The 18,049-nt window shown below is 32.7% G+C and overlaps 1 protein-coding gene across 1 annotated transcript in view; it reads right to left on the bottom strand.

Moving 5' to 3' along the window:
* Nucleotides 1-18,049, bottom strand: part of LOC124362276 (spatacsin-like) — a 107,689-nt gene that overhangs the window by 78,124 nt on the left and 11,516 nt on the right. The window contains exons 4-8 of the mRNA XM_046816633.1: nucleotides 13,352-13,553; nucleotides 12,128-12,196; nucleotides 7,774-7,901; nucleotides 3,299-3,437; nucleotides 1,240-1,405 (exon numbers count right to left, since the gene is read on the bottom strand). Coding sequence (XP_046672589.1) covers nucleotides 1,240-1,405; nucleotides 3,299-3,437; nucleotides 7,774-7,901; nucleotides 12,128-12,196; nucleotides 13,352-13,553 — 704 coding nt within the window. The remainder of the gene's footprint in view (nucleotides 1-1,239; nucleotides 1,406-3,298; nucleotides 3,438-7,773; nucleotides 7,902-12,127; nucleotides 12,197-13,351; nucleotides 13,554-18,049) is intronic.

Below are 18,049 nucleotides of genomic sequence, written 5' to 3'. Positions count from 1 at the left end.
AGAAGACTAAAGAAATGCACGTACAGAACATAAATATTCATTAATATTATTTATTGGCCAACGATATGCTAGCAGTGTATACAATATTAATATTATTTACAGGACAACAATACATTTGCAGTGGATATATTATTATTATTATTATTATTAATGGGACAACGATACGTAAGCAGGGGTTATACAGGGTGCAACTAAGTACTTGTCTGCGATGTATAGCGGCTAAACCAAGAAACACACTGTACCTTCTTCATTTTAATGGAAAACCCCACATTTCGACTCTTGAATTCAGGAAAATAATTTTTACGTCCACAAATACCCCAAAATGGCACTTTTGGAAGGGTAGAGATGGATTTTCAAATGTAAAGATATGTAAGCTGTACTACATTTTAAAGATCTCTTTTCACTGATCATTTTGAAAATGTTTTAATATATTTCACTCCTTGTAGAAAGGTTGGTCCAAAATTTCAAAGTTATACGCTCTCACAGATTTGTTTCTGTTACCTCGTTACAAATTTTAGCAAATCCAATTTTTTTATACAAGGTTACCAAATAAGTACTCTTTCTAGAAATATGTTACAGTTGTCACTTTTCAGCATAAATTTTAAATAGTTCAAATTTAGGATATTATTTCATACTTGTAAAACCTTAAAAAAATTAAAATACCTAAGAATGACTTTCATTGCACCTATGAATAGCTTTCTTAAAAACAAAAATTTTGTTCTATTTAATGTTTGGCTTTATCTTGGATAGTTGAGGAATTGGCACCAAAAATACGTAAGTATTGGATATATTAATACTATTTTTGGACAATGATACATTAGTAGTGGATATAATAATACTATTTATAGAACAATGTTACATTAGCAATGGATATATTAATATTATTTATGAACAAAGATTTGTTAGCAGTGAATATATTAATATAATTTATGGGGCAACGATAAGTTAGCAGTGGATATATTATTATTTATGGGACAACGATATGTTAGCAGTGGATATATTATTATTATTTTGGGACACTGATATGTTAAAACTGATAGCAATGGCTCAGTTGTGTAGTGAGATGATCAACACTCACGTGTTTGCTCAATGTATTTTGTGTTTTAGTATTACAGTAATTTAATAAATAGAATTTATTAAATCTATAAACTATGTAATGAATGAGTCATTTGTAATGAATTATTGCATTTTTATTTTCTATCTTCCAGTGCTTTTTATTAAGTACATGAAATTATTTACCTTCTGGATTAATGTCTCTCTTGAGATAGAACCAAGAGGCAGGAATAGGCTCGAGTTTTGCAAGAAGAGATCCAAGCTTACACTCTGCGAGACCAAGGATACCACTTGTGTGTCAGGAGCCAATATATCCACACACTCCAACTGTCCACTGGATGTGTCATACACTCTACACAGAGAAACGTAAAATGATGTATGACTGGTTGCATAAAAATACATTTTATGTTCTTTCATAATTTTTCAGTATTCCATATATAAATTTCTAGACTGTTCGGTTTTGTACTTTATATATTTGTTTTTAATCTTCTATTTTCTAAAACAATACTTTTGACATTGAAATATGTTTTATCATTTTAATATTTTAAAAAATATGAACAAAGATAGGTATTTGAACATTGATTTGACTTCGTCTCTTTGATGTATATATGACTTCCTGTAAAATGACAATAAGTATTATTATTATAAACTACATTGCATGGAGCGAGGCTATGTATTATTTAATCGAACTCTTGATGGAAGACCGTTTCTGGAGTAGACAACTTCTTAAAACTAGTTTGATGGAAAGTGATGGAGGGCACTGAAACGTTCCAAGATGAGACATCACACTAGTGTATAGTATAATCCTAAGATCATACTTATCTAGGCCTACATGTTCAGCATATGTTCCAAACCTGACTTCAAAGGGTGATAGGTGTCTCAGTCTCACAAGAAACGAATCTTGAAGTTCACTGCTTATAACTAAATGGAAAACAGGGGTTTCTGGTTTCGCTGACAATGAGTGAAAATAATTAAGGGATAGTTGTCATCTATATATGAATGATGGTCTCCAGTTTCCACAAGAAAACTGGTCACAGGAATTGCACTAAAGCTCCAGTGCCCTGTCCTAAGGCAGAATTGTGGATTGTATCCAGCATTTTGAGAGAACTGCGTCTTGCTGGCCCATATGTTTAGTATCCATGGTCTAAACAGGAACGAAAGGTAGCATTATAGAATCAAAGCATGCAGCTTTTGTCTACACAGGGCTCTAAGAATGTTGAGATGCTTGAAAGATTTCTTCTTAGATTTTTAAGATTGGCACCCAAGTTAAACAGGTATTGAAAGTAAGATCCAGAAATTTTATGTTCTCGCAAGCAGCAATTCTTTTTAAAATGTGGAACGCTTTTGCCTGTCATCCTTGCGCATTGGCCATGATAGAAACTCTCACAGAGATGTATTCTGTCACTTCCTTTCAATCTACATACTGGAAACCCTTACCCTTTTTCACAAGATCTTTGTCACTACAAATACCTTATACGTCAACTTCATGCACAAATGGATAATCAAGACAATGGTTACTCCAGATTGGGTTTATCATCAATGCAAAAGTACTTGAGTTGTATTTATATATTTCCCTTGATGTTTTTTTAAGGTTACACAAAAGCTACCATTCATGCTACCTATAATTACCCAAATTAAATTATAAATTAGGAACTGATTTCATTCTTAAAAAACAATAAATCATTTTCTCAAATAAACATTTTATTTTTAAATATACAGGGATTAAAAAATAAGATAGAAATATTGTATGATTTATTTTTGACAGTAAAAAAAATTATAACAATTCAGTTATACTTGTCTGAACATTAGCTACATTCATATCATATTTAATACTTAATAACCACTGAAAACTAGATGAAAACTCCCATTTTAACTTTCTTGTATATTTATTTGTTTTTAAGATATCAATTATGCCAAAGTTAAGATGGACATCCTGTATATTTTAACTGTTAGAACAGAACACAAGAAACCTAATTATAATAGGCAAGGTAGTGTATATATTGTTAAGTTAGACATAAAATATAACAAGTTCAGTATATACTTTAAAAACAACAACGCTAATTTTATTCTTGTATTTGTACACCCCAAATGGTTAAATATCTGTTCCTTGAGCAAAAATATTGGAGACCCCTGGGCTAGACTATAGTACATTGCATGAGAATGTACGAATCACAGATTTCCTTAACAATAGCAAGAAAATCAGCCTTTAAATTGACAAAACCCTACACACGGAAAAGCTACTGACCTGTAAAACCCATCAGACGTTTTATCTGAATGGGTGGCCCAAATTCCCAGACTGTTCTGGCATAAATGAAGACTGCGAATGTCGTACACACTGGGAAGATCTCGGATGCAGATGAAGGGGATACATTCCTCCACGTTACCTAAGAAGAGTAGACACTTTACCATTACTACTTCTAAATGTTTGAAACAGGAATTCTGTTCACACAATATAATACAATAATGCTTCCAGAAACGAACCTTCTTGGAATGATTTATTTACACATAACGTAGAGTAATGGTGGGAAGGGTTGATTTAATAAGAATGTTGAGTTCAGCTCTAGTTCACCTTCCACTTAGTGCACTTGCTTGTGTACCTGAGACAATGAGAACACCATTTCATCTTGATTACATTTGTTTGTAGTCCAGGTGTCTGACGTCAAAAAGATGTAGAGAGTTTGTTTTGAGCTTCTTCGTAGCAGACTATTTTAGATCTCTTCAGATGGATGTTGATTCTAGATTGCAGGAGTCAAATCTGCCACAGCGTTAGACTTCAGATGCTGCACTAAGTGGAAGGTGAACTGGAGCTGAACTTAATATTCTTATGATTTATTTGTTACACTGGTCAGTGGCCAAGTTAGTTCTTCAGAGCAATAACTTAGAATTTTTTGTGGGATCTCATTATCTAATTCTGGATAATTTAGGTTTAAAAGTGTTTACTAAAATTAAAACTTCCCCTCTATTGATTGTTACATAAAGTTTTAATGTTAAACTGAATTATGGCTATTTGTGTTAAACTGGCTGCTGAGTATAAATGGCTGCTCAGTATGGTATGCTGAGTATAAACAGTTAACATTTTTAAATCTTTACATTTATTTTTGGCAGAAAATTTGTTAAATTTCTTCCATAATTCAAAGAGCTCTTTTTTATATTTACTATGGTTTTCAAGTTCTTCTGTTCAGTGGTCCTATAAATACTCATACTATAAAATATTTGAGAGTCTATTATCGTAAAATATATTATTTTTAAATTACAGTTTGAACATTTTTCTTAATAAATGTACAAATAAAATAAATAGTTAAAACGCTTTTCTTTTCAAGTACTGTTCAGTTTACATACTGCTTTTCAAAACAACAAGTCAATAAATATGAATAAATAAATATAAAATATAACTTAAAATTACACACAAAATAACGTAAAAAATTACTATGAACTAAATCAACAAATAATGGTTCCAACTAATCTTGTTTATATTCACTTAATTTTGTACCAACTAAAATCTAACAATGCATAAAATCCTTAATTCTAATTTAAAACTCTTATGATGAAGTTGTTTAATGTGGTTGGGGAGACTGTTTAAACAATTTAGGACTGAAAAAGTGAGCTCCTCCTCTCCAACTCCAGTTTCACTTTTGAAAAGTGGGGCAAGTGTAAGACATGGTTGGTCCCATATTAAGAGACATCTCGTACAGATACTGTGGTTTCTCATGTAATAGGACCTTCTGGATCACACTGCAGGTCTGCATTCTATATAAGGTTTTCATTGGCAAAGGGGGGGGGTGAAGTTAAACGCTAAACGAACAGCAATTTTTGGTACTGAGACCGTCACTCTTGTGATCTCCCAGTTATGGCAGCTATAGAAGACCAAACAAACGGTCCTTCTCAGGGCCAGACAAATACTGATTTTTTAAATATTGGCTCTCTTTTAAATATATGTTATATTTAACGCCGAGGGTCTTAGCAGATCTAAATGTGAGTGCCTAAGCAAAATTATGATAAAGAACAACGTCGATGTCCTAGCACTCCAGGAGACTCACATTGAGAATTCTAACACCTCTGTGCAAGAGGCAATATCCCTGGATATACACTTTGTAGAAGCCATTGGCCACAGAAAATAACGGAGTGGCAACTTATGTTAGGCAGGGCATCGATGATGTGTCCCCGATTTACAAGAGCTGTGATGACGATATTTTTTGTACTGGTGGTGAAAGTGTCAGAAACAACTATAGTAAATGTCTACAAACCACCTAATAGACAATGGTCTGACACAGTACTTCCCATATTTGGACACCCCGTCCTTTACATTGGGGAACTTTAACAGTCATCACAGCTCGTGGGGATACTCATTGGATGACGACAATGGTACGAGTTTAACTAGTTGGGCTGAAAATAACAAACTTAATATTAATACATGATGCCAAAGATGCCCACCCCTTTTTATTCAGCCCGCTGGTGTCGTGGTTATACTCCAGACCTATGTTTTTGCTCTTGTGCCCGCTCTCTTAAGCCTTTAGCAGTTGGGAGGAAAGTTCTTGGTGCCTTTCCTCATTCTCAAGCATAGGCCTGTGCTTATTTCAGCCGGAATCAAGATTCCTCTTGTAAGATCCTTATCTCGGCCTCGCTGGAATTTTAACAAAGCTGATTGGAAAGCCTTTACATCCAGGCTTGATGATGGCATCAGGTTCATCCCTCCCACGATAGAGAAACTATGACCGGTTCACAAAGCTAGTCCTGGCTACTGCTAAACTGTGCATTCCACGAGGATTTTCGAAAAGAGCTATGTGCCAGAGTTGGAGTCCTTTGTCCAGGAGTGTGAGGAGACCTTTTACAGTGAGTTTCAATGACACCAGGAAACACAGAAACAGCTGATCGGCTACTACAATCTTTTGACAAAGCAAGAAGAGAAAAGTGGGTAACACACAATGGAAAATCTTAACTTCACCCATAGTAGCCGTAAAGCTTTGGTCCCTCTTGAGAAAGCTCTCCACCGGCAAGCCTTCGACGAACAGTTCTTTGTCACATCCGAAACCCTGTGCAATAGCAAAGCGTATTGTTGCTTTGTCCAAGTCAGTTCGCCACCCATCTGACAAGCTGGTTAATTATAAGTGTAACGAATTTAAAAGCAGTCGGCAAGCTCCTTTCCTTCTGCGGCTTCTTAATTCAATGATTAGCGACAGGCTTATAAAAGAATGCCTTGGCCGTGAGGAAAGTTCTTTCAGGCAACTTAAAAATGGCCTTCCACAGGGCTCAGTACTTGCTCCTTTGTTGTTCAACCGTGTACTCTGCCGACATCCCAACAACGTTATCCAGAAGTTTATTTATGCGGATGATATTGCCTTAGCCTACCAACATAATGACATAAAGAAACAGAACAGGCACTCACTGATGATCTTTCAGTCCTCACAGATTATTTTAGAGCCTGGAAGCTAAATCCAAATCCTACTAAAACTGAAGTATCATGTTTCCACCTAAATAACAGACTGGCGAACTACAAGTTAAATGTAACTCTTGATGGTGTCAAATTGAAACATAATGAACATCCGCAGTATCTGGGAGTTACCTTAGACCGATCTCTCACTTTTTAAAAGTCACCTTCAAAAGACAGCAGCAAAGCTGAAAACAAGGGCTAATATAGTACAGCATCTTGCTGGATCAACTTGGGGAGCCAACGCAAAAGTACTGCGTACCACTTCTTTGTCCCTTGTGTACTCCGCTGCTGAATATTGTGCTCCTGTGTGGCTTAATAGTGCACATGTGCGAGAGGTCGATGTCGTTCTTAATAGGGCCATGAGGACAATTATTGGACCTCTCATGGCAACACCAACACCTTGGCTCCCAGTGCTGAGCAATATAGCACCACCTGAGATTAGACGCAAAGAGGCTCTTCTGAGAGAGTTCAATAAGATCGTGTCCAATCCCGAATTGCCCATTACACGCGACCTTCCTCAGCAAGATAGCCGGCTCAAATCACGCAAGCCATCACTACGAACAGCATCCCAGTTGATAGAGGAGAACTTTACGCCTAATGCTAACTGGGCGTCATCCTGGGAATCATTCGATGGACGGAACAAGTTCTTGATATCCGATCCTACGAAAGCAGCGGGTGATTGCGGCGCAAACTCTCAGACAATGGAGCACATTGTAAACGACTGCCCTTTGCGATTGTTTTCTGGTGGTCTGGCTGGTCTGAGTGGTTTAGAGGATGGGTCTCTATACTGGCTCAGTAATTTGGATTTAGCTTAATATTATTAATATTATTTTTAATATTAATAATATTAATATTATTTTTAATTTATGACTCAAGAACTTTGTTCTTACGTACTTTTTAATAATTGTAATTTTTAATTTATTTATTTATGGATAGCTGCCTTTGTCCCCCATACGATATATATTGGCAAGGGACCAGCAACTTCAAGAAAGGAAACAACCTTTCTTGTTTCTTGTTTTTTGGAGCAAGATAAAGCACATTGCACTTGCCCACATTGAGTTTGAGGCGATTGCCATCAGACTAGATACTTTGTGTTGATGACTATAAATATTTTGAGCTCAACATTAAAATATACTTGATTATAAATTGTTGTTGGTTTATTATAAGTAAGTGCCTAGACATATAAAACTATGTGTGTTAAATTACTTTTTGACAAGCTTAAAATTAACTACAAGTACAACTTTTGTACTTGTATTTCTTGAAAAGAACCACAGATTGTGCAAGTTACAGACCTGAATCATTTCTTCTTCTCTTAGTCAATTTCTCTAAATATGAAAACCAATTTGTGCTGGCTGAAGTAGCGTTGGCGATGGAAGTGATTTTTTTAGTTGATACACCTTCTCTCCTTAAAGAATCTGCCCTGCAAAAATATAACACACAATTGTACACAAATGGCCATTTGACTTTCTTTTTCTCCCTCTCTTCCTTACCCTACCACAAAATTACATTATTTTAAATATAAATCAATTACATAAATCATATTATCTTTAGCACACTAATACGTTCTATAAGTGTTATAGAATTGTATGAACAATTCCATTAAAAGCATTAAAGTAATTCCAAAACATTGACTTGGTATTAGGAACAGAAGTTCAGTAGCTAAGGGAGAAATTTTATATTTGGCCAATACATATGAAGCTATAATTTTCTAAAGCACCAAATTATTGACACTTGCTAAAGAAAATTTAAATCTTATCTTGTAACAAACAAGCAACTGATTTAATCCATTACCCATTATTATTGCCACAAAAAAGATAAAAACAGAGTATTAGGCTGGTAACTATTAGACATGAGAGAAAAATTACTTCTAAACAAGGTTTTTTGTTGTAATGGCTTCAGTTATAGCCCAGTATTACTTCGCCACCATCCCAGTTGTGCTTAAAGGAGGAGAGAGAGGCTAAATGTGGTAAGAAATGCTTTTTAAGGTTTTTTTGGTAATATCTCCTAAACTTCTTAAAACAAGAACACAAATGTTCTGTAATAAATTAAAGATCATTGACTTTTGAATTGAATAATACCAAAACCATCAAAGCACCTTAGAACACTTCAAAGTTAGAGCACAGAAAAAATTTCGTCAACGGATTTGTCTGTTTTAAAATATTATTGGAAATAATTAAAATGCAATAAAATGGAAAAAAATAAAAGATGTAATAGGTGTAATGGGGCCAAAAAGTGAGTTTTTGGGGTCAATAATTCTTAATATATGCCAACATCAACTTTTGACAAAATTACACCAATGGAGAATTTTCTTTTAATGTTAACAATTCTTCAACAGGGTATTTTTATGCTGTGAAAAGGTTGAGAGAAGAATAAAAATAATATGAAATACTAAGCACACCTATGTGCTTAAATAACAACTATTCTAAAACTTTTTAAAATATTTACGTCGAAAAAGTATTGTTTTTGTATCTTATACATGACATCAATATCGGCATTATAATTACTATCTCATGTATTAGGTTTTCTGTTGTTTCAAGAGGATTAGGCATCTTGAGTCGCAATCGAATGTATCAATTACAGGCTCTTGGTCGGTCTCTCTTCCTGGAACTCAGTGAGTTCGTCATCAACTGCCATTGAGATCAGTGGCACGGCATGTATTTGTACAAGACTGCCCCTTGCAGTAGCTGTACATCAGGAAAACATCAAATGTCAGACTTCCTGAAAACTCGCATCTTCATGTGCAGCCCTTAATGTATTGCAATATATTGTCATTAGCAGCTACTATAGAACAGGTTCTTTGGCAGGTGGGTTCAGAGGCAGACTGTAACTGGACTGCTGCCATCTAAATTTATATGCTAAAACCACACTCCAACTTGCAGGTAGGTTTCTGAAGTTATAACAAGCAGTTTGGAAGGTGAGTGGTAGGAAGGCAAGGATGAATTTTGGAACTTAACATGGATTTGGCAAACAGGGTAAAGTCTGAGGGTGTCCTCAATCTGTATTTACTTTATTTTACTTTTTTATTTTAAAGGAGAACCTGATCCCCAATTGAGCCTTATTCTACCCGTCTCTTGACTCACTGGCCTGGGCAAGGATCTTATCAAATAGAATAAGGGAAAGAATAGATACAGTACAAGATCGATGATATTGATCAAAAGTTATGCCAGCAGTTGATAGACCGAAAAAAAAGCCAAAGAATGCCTTTTACAAGTGCTCATTTTTTGTTGTTGCTCTTTGAATTTATCCTTGTTTCAAGGAGTATCAAATGAAGAAAAAATACAGAAATTAAGTAATGTAAAACACATAACCCCCATGACATATGTTATACAATGTAAACAAAAATATCTTGCAAGACTTTAAAGTTTTAAAATTTGTACCGCTCATGGTAATTTCTGCTCTTGCATTCATTACCCTTTTAAAATTTGCAAAAGGATACGTCATATTTTTCCCAAAGGGTTAGAATAAAGAGTTAGGACATATTTTGAAGTACAAACCTTGTACTTACAAAAAAATTGTTTGTAAATTTTCAACTTTGATCTAAATATTTGTCTAGTAAAACTTTCTTACTTGTAAAACAGTATTTTGCAATAAAAAATTAATTTTTGTACACATCCTCAAAAATCAAATACTTGAATAATAAAATAGTTATACTAATTTTTCAAGGTGCTGACAAAGTGCACTGCCACCTGAATTGAGTATTGTTTATTATTTATTCCACAATTAATGAGTTAATCCTGAAAAGTGGTAAAATTCTAGTACTAGTCGTTTTAAAACATTTTCCCAGTGGCAAACAACCCGTTACTAGTCTTTTTCACAGTCATCTTCAAACTTTTGCTATCAGACATTGAATTAAAACAAATCATATCAGCATATGAAATTAGTCAGTATATTTTGCTGTTTAATTTTATGTGTAGTTTATTGAATTATAATGCATAATGTGCACGCTGAAAATATATTATAAAAAGTTGTGATAATAACTTTGATTTGCCACTTTTTCCTTGCCTGTTAACTACGTGTAATTTGTAAGTATATGTGTTGATCATTATGTGGGTTATGATACTATAGGTATAGAGTTTAAATTTTATACCTCTAATATACAGATTATTTAGGTACTTTTATGTATAAATTTGTTTTTTAATTTTAATTCCATTCAAATATGGAGATAATTCTGTGTTTTGTTACAGACTATTTAAGGTACTTTTATGTATAAATTTGTTTTAATTTCAATTCCCATTCAAATATGGGGATAATTCTGTGTATTGTTAGTGTTGATATACTTGGAGTTTCTAAATTTGATATGGTAGTCGTTCCTAAAAATGTCTTCAGTTAGGCGGGTTTTGGTAGTTGTGTTGGTAGTTTGGGAGGTAATATGACCGTGGTAACAGATGTTCATAGGTGGTGGTTTATTGGAACAGGGATGTAAATTTGGGGATGGATGGTAATTAGATCGAGCCTCATAGTTTAATGTCAGTTTCAGACAATATGTGCGAAAATAAAGGAATTATTTTGAGTTACCTTCGTAGTTTAACATCAATTATTGCGGAAGATTTTACAGAAACTTTTTATTGTATTTATGGAAAAACAATGATGAATACTGAGGTATTCTAGGGTGGGTGAAGGAAAAATTTGCTTCCTCCATGTTCCTTTCCTCACGTGTCCAAAAGAAGTTTACGAGTTTGGATTGTCCTAAAGTTTTGTAATTAGTTGGCATCTCGAATATGTTCATCATAATGTACCGTCGTGATGGTAACAATGTCCTAAAGTAGACTTCATCATATTTGACCATCAAATTCTTCAATAAGGTGATGCGTTTTAAGTAGTATTCTGCCCTATATCCTAGACAATATTGCTTGATTTCCAATTTGTTTAAATTTCTCTCTGTATATTGAAATTCCAATATTTATTTATGTACGCAATCTTTAATTTTCCCATAAATAAAATATAATCTTTTTATTGATTTGCCACAATTGGGCCTACAGGACTCAATTGGACATTGAAACACATTGGACACATTGAAACACAACAGGACATTGAAAATAATTTTAATGGTTTCTTTAATTTAGTGTTATCAGAAGTGTTACATGAAAATTGAAGCTGGTTTAATAAATTTTTTAATTTATACAGAATTTTGATAGCGTTCCGACTTTTGTTGTTAAACTTTGGTAGTGAAGATTTCAAATGGACGTTTTGGCGTCAAAACAAATAATCCTTATGATAGTTATAAGTTACATATAACGTCTTCATCAGTAAAACAATTTTAACTTTGAATTTGCATTTTAAGTACTGGTTCTTGCAGTTGGGGTTTCACATGGCCACCTGACTCGCTATGCGCATGTGCAACTTGAAACGTGTCTGTCACTTTTTCAAAAGATTGCTTAATGAATGACTGGTAGCCACAAGTGGCCAGTATAGGTATGGCACATGACCGTAGTCCTGCAGTGTGAATGGTTCCATAATTTGAAACATAGCTATCATACATCCAGCTATGTGCAGTGTGGATTGGCTTAAATAAAAACAACTATTTGAAAAGTAGAGTTGGTTTCAATGTTACTATGAATAGTTTTATTTTTCCATACTTTAATTTAATTATTTGCTTATATCCAAACATTCTTGAATCTCTAGACAACTCTATCTGAGAGTGTTTACCTGGAGTAGGTGGACATTTTACTGACTGAAGTCTTGAATGATGAGACACTTTCACTGCTTCCAAGAGCACTGCACAGAACAAACATTTAAAAATATTTGATAAATGGGAAAATGATTTAAATGTATATGCAAAAATGTAACCATATATACAATATCAAAGATACAATTTATTCACAACATTACATTGGTGGATTTATTGTTGAATTTTAAATTAGGAATAAAATCATGTTCAACAGATAATATCTAGTTCAAAAAAACACATTTATTTCTTGTATTAATGTAAACTTTATAAATCTCATAAACAGCTTTTAAAAACAATAAGAGTTTTACAGTTTTAAAAAAGCTATTGTCAGTTGCTGCATTCCAAATTTTAAGTATCTTATTGTCTTATCCACATTACAATTACTGTTGAACTGTTCTGAATTATTATACACTATGTTAATACAATTAAAACATGCTATTTGTTGTTATTACATTTAACATTAATTATCTTTCATGCATTTGACTTTTCCGGTTCAATAAAAGTAGTCTTTGCCTTAAAAAAGTACTTTAATTAATACTTTAACTTTAATTAATAAAGTTAAGAAAACAACAGGAAATCAGAAAAACTTCACTAAATGGAGTAACGGAAAAAGGTATACAAAATAATTTAAAACAAATACTGATATACTAGCTTCCTAGGATTAAGGTGGGAGTGTAGAAAGTTAACACAAGGTAATTCAACATTAGGTGATTCTTGTTTGTTCCTTACTATACTAAAAGTTTTCTCTTTGTATAGTTTTTAACTGTACATAATTACAGTACATAATTAAGGTTTTTCTTTATTTTTCCATTTCATTTTTTGTTTTTACACATTTTTTAACTTTTTATTATATAACTCTTATAACATTGCGTTATTTTCTTGGAGTATTGAAAGTAGATATTGACATTACAAAGCAAATGCAAGACATTTTCGATAATTTTTATATTTACAAATTAATTAATGTTAGTTTGAGTTTTAACAATTCAAAACTTCATGTTTCTAAAAAGTTATAATACTTTTAGTTTTATTTTGTAGTTTTTAAAAAACAATTTTTATCTATCTAAATGTTTTTGGGATAAATTATCATTTAGTTACAAACAACTTTGTACTTATATTTATTGACACAGGTTAAATACAGAGAGGGCCTAATTTCACCTGTCATGCAAATATACTTCAATACAAAGATATTAATAATTACATACCTTGTCTGCGGTTGATACACACATTCAGACAGTGCTATGGCAGCAGAAATATCTATGATGTAAACATCATTGCTATCTCCCAACAGGCACACTTGATTGTCTGTCACATTGATACTCATTTTACTGAAGTTCACACTTCTTGGTACTGCCATATACATGTCATAAACACCTTCCAGGATGCCATTTTCAATATTATACATATCTATTTTCTATAGGAAAAAGTATTGGCAATTTAAATACAGTTGACAACCTCTTAACCGACCACTTACGGCATTGAAGCTTGGTCGGATAAGGAAAAAGATGGTTAATACGAAAATAAATTATATACGATCCCCAAAATGAGTCTAATGTTATAAGTTACGATACCATGCATAAACTCAATGTCTGATAATACGAGTGTCACCACCACTGTACACTTTGGCAGCGAACATATGAAAGTATGTATCATATTTACCTCATTACATTTCAATTCGCTCACTGTATCAATTAATTGTCAAAATACAATATAGTAGACTCACAAAAACTATAAATAATGCAGTAAACAATTATTGTACTACACAAGAGATAACTCAGAGCCAATACAGTAGAAATATTGACTTGTTCATTATTATTGCAATAAATGCAGCTGAAAATACATGTAACTAACTTCCTGAAAAGCAGTGGTTAAGCTGATGAATGGTTGATTTGAAGTCATTAAGAGGACGTCAACTGTATAACTAAAATAACTTATTCTGACATTAAAATAAAAGTCAAATCATGCTTATTCACTTTTGTGAACAATTTATTTTATTAATTTATATTGTAGTAGTTGAATAGTAACAAAATTATACTATAATAACTCAATTTATACTGAGAAGATATGTTTAAATATTGATATTAAAATTAATTAAAACTCTGTTGTTTACTCATTCATCAAACAGAAAAAAATACAATTTTATTGGAAATTGAAACCGATGAAATAACGATTAATAATTAATTAATTAATTATTTAATAATTCTTAAATTTGAAACCTCCCTGAGAAATTACTAAATTCACAATATAATTTCATCTTTTCATTGTATTACTATTCCATAACTCGTTTTTGTATATAAGTAAATAGCAATCAATAGCTTATCAATTTTATTTTATTTTATAAGCTTTTGAAATTATTTTGTTTATTAAAAAATGTATCCAGTAAACATAAAACGTATCTAAACATTCCATTACAAATTATGTTTACATTATCCTTTTAAAAGATAATACGTCTCTCTTAACCTAATTCACATTTGCAATACAAATTGACAAGCATTCAGATGACAACACTATATATTGTATATAATTATGTCTCTCCCTAATACAGCACACCAAATGGTTACCCATTTACTGTGCTACAATCTCTATACAACATTGTCAGGGTGTTCAAACACAAGAATTTGTATTGTCTGCTTGTTTATGAAACCATTAAGGTGCATATGATATTCATATGAAAACCATACATTTCTCAGAAACTCAGTATCTCCATAGCACTTTGCTAACATTAAAGCACAGGACTGGCCTCTCAATGTTTCGATCAGTTTAGTTCATATCTTCTAGGGAAAACCACCAATGTTTTGAACATTCTACTCAACAACGTATTACTTATATTTAGATTCAAAGATGTTCAGTTTAAGTTTCTTTTCTGTGACTGTAACACTTACTGAACATTTCTTCTGTAGTTTTCATTTGTACAGACATTAGTTAGACGACCTGAACAGCCCTTTCTCTGAGTTAAAACAATACCTGACCTTTGAAATTTTTGACCAACTTAATAATCACAGCATACTAGGCTGGTTTTTGTGAACATTTTTCTCAAAACACTGATAATACTTCATAACCATGCAATTTGTGACCAACTTGGCCCACCCACAAATCCCAAGCAAAAATGATGCTCTATAATAAAAGCTGTAGTAGTTAGCACCATGTCAGCAAAAGCTAACATCAAATAAGAAATAAATAATAAACACGAAAACACGGCAACAATTAATAGTTGACAAAGATAATTGAGAAGACAACTAGAGCTGATTCAGTTTCGTTACTGTTTATTTTGGTGCATATTCTAATTTCTGAGTCTTTCATAAGAAGTATATATATTACAATATGGTTTTTGTAAATAATTTATAATCCTTTAGTTATTTGTTCCGTGAATGCAACTACAAACATTATAGTCATTATGCTTCAAAATTATTGAGTTTATTTTTTACAATATTTAGTTTTAAAATATTGAAATTTTGATTAGATTCCTAGTTAAAATAATACTTAGAAAACTGAATATTAATGAATTCAGAACTTTTTTACAATGCAGTATTATATTATCATGTGTGTGCTGCAGTCAGTTTCCCTCTAGCCTGCCGGATACCACACATATCCCTGAGGCTGCTTATATCAATGTGGGATTACTCACTGATGAAGCTCATACACAAGATGAGTACTGTTTGATTACAAAAGTTTTAGTATTATTGCTGTATATGGATCAATGGTTAAAGCTGAGTATTTCCGATAGCAAGGTATTTGCTTTTGCACTACTCAATTTACAGAAATGCTTGATTGAAAAAATATTGTTGAGTTGTTTCTGTTTGTATAAAAAACTATTCTAAAATTTAAAATGTTGTATGCATTAACGTAGGAATATTCTGCAAGGCCTGTAATTCATGTTTCTTGATATTGGTTTATCTTGTGAGAATGCTCTGCTTCTACGATTTTTCTATACACCTCCAATAGTTGGGCATGTGACAGATTTTCAAAACTCTCACACTTCATACCAAACTATAGACTTATCCTAGTTACGGGTGATTATGAATACAGATTTATTGATGAAGAATCATAACTAATACCAACTAGTATATAAAATAGTGTTTGTTTTTTGTTTTTTATTGCCACTTCTGTGGTATGAACCTAAACCAAATAAATTTTTTTTCAATATTTTATGACACTTTCATATGATATTAAGCAAGACCGTATTTTTCAAATTTTTCTATCACTGTAAAATTTCATTTTTTAAATACACAAATGCCCATAACCCAAAAACTTCAAATGTTAAGGAGGGTGTCCACCATTTCAAATTGAAGGTCATACAAAACTGAACAACTTTCACACCTAAAGTTCTTTTCTATATCTAACCATTACACAACTGCGGTAAACAAACTTTTTTTATAGGGTACCAAGTGGCACTCGGCTCCTAGACTATGTCTTTTAAATAATTTGCACACGTTTCTATTGGAAAATCCCTGTTTTAAATTTACCAGACTACTTCCAAAAATTGTCAAAACGAGCTGAAAACTTTTATCGTTAGAGAGAAGAGTTTTATTTTTAGGCTTGGGAAAACAATAGTATTATTTTGTTATTAAGTTTAAAGGTTATGTTTATTTAATGATTGTTTTTATATCTTATCATTCAAGTTTAGTAGAAAAACAATTATAGTAATTTCACTGAGACATTAAAGTTATCTAAAATGTTACTCATCACATTTAACAGAATAAAATTTAAAAACTCTTATCAAAAAAAACATGCTTGGTTTATAATTGCTTAAATCAGGGTATAATTTCACTCTTGTGCTTATTTACAAATATAACAATTCTATGATTCTACTTTTTAAAACAAAATAAAGTCAACTGATAAAACCCATGTCTACTCACATGGCCTCTAGTTAATCTGTTATTTACTAATAGGAAACCATTTCAAATTATCTGTGGCGTAATGTGAAAAAAGTTGGGGTAAGCAGCCATCCTTGTCCCCAATTAACATTTAAATGGTTTTGAATGAGTATGTTTTAAGTCAGCATCAACAAAACGAAAGAAACGCTACGCAAATTTAGTAGTCCCATATCACAGAACGGTCTTGTATTCTTGTAAACGGTGTATTCTTCTTACACTTACAACCATCTTTAATCTGTCGGTCAGATATTTTCCTTACAAATAGAAATTAGCCCTTGTCCAATCTTTAAACAAGACCTCTTCACTTCACTTTCCTTCACTCTTTACTTCCACAGGACTACAGATCAATAAGCATTCTTCCTGCCCTCCCTAAAAGACTAGAGAGAATAGTGCACTGTCAAGTTAATTCCAACAGTCTCATAATATTCTCAACATGTATCAATCTGGCTACTGGCGATATCATAACAGATCATATTCACTTAGCCATAAATGAAAGACAGTACACTAATTTGGTTGTGTTTGATTTTCAGCTGACCCCACCCTGTTATTAGCCAAATTAAAGAACTTGAGAAATTTTTGAGTCAGTTACTTTTGTTTGAAATCTTATTGGAAAATTTTTCTTTGTTGTGTAACACAAAAATCAACACTTGAACCATTTCTATTTGTTTATGTGCCAACAAGCTAAGTACTGTATTGACTTTTACCAATGCTAATGGCGCAGTATAACGGGTACAATGGTTATCGCAAGATAACCAGTTCAAGCAACGTCGAGCATGGCTGCTGCGTGCCTGGATGACCGCTGAGCAAACCTGTCTTTCCAAGTAGCCTGCCTGCCCAGCCGTTGATGGTGGTTCGGAAGTCACCTTTAAGCCGTTGGTCCCCAGGTTTTTTTTATTTATTTATTTTATTTTGTAACACATAATTTTACATAATCATGGCCCCACCAAGTCAACATGACTTATCGGTGAGGTCCATAATGAAACTTAAAAAAAAAGCGAGATACAAAAATTACAGTTTCATTAATTATTT

This window comes from Homalodisca vitripennis, chromosome 5 (genome assembly GCF_021130785.1).
Source record: "Homalodisca vitripennis isolate AUS2020 chromosome 5, UT_GWSS_2.1, whole genome shotgun sequence".
NCBI classification, from domain to species: Eukaryota; Metazoa; Arthropoda; class Insecta; order Hemiptera; family Cicadellidae; genus Homalodisca; species Homalodisca vitripennis.
The sequence above is the reverse complement of the archived record's forward strand: the minus strand, read 5'-3'. Positions and strand labels throughout refer to the sequence as shown.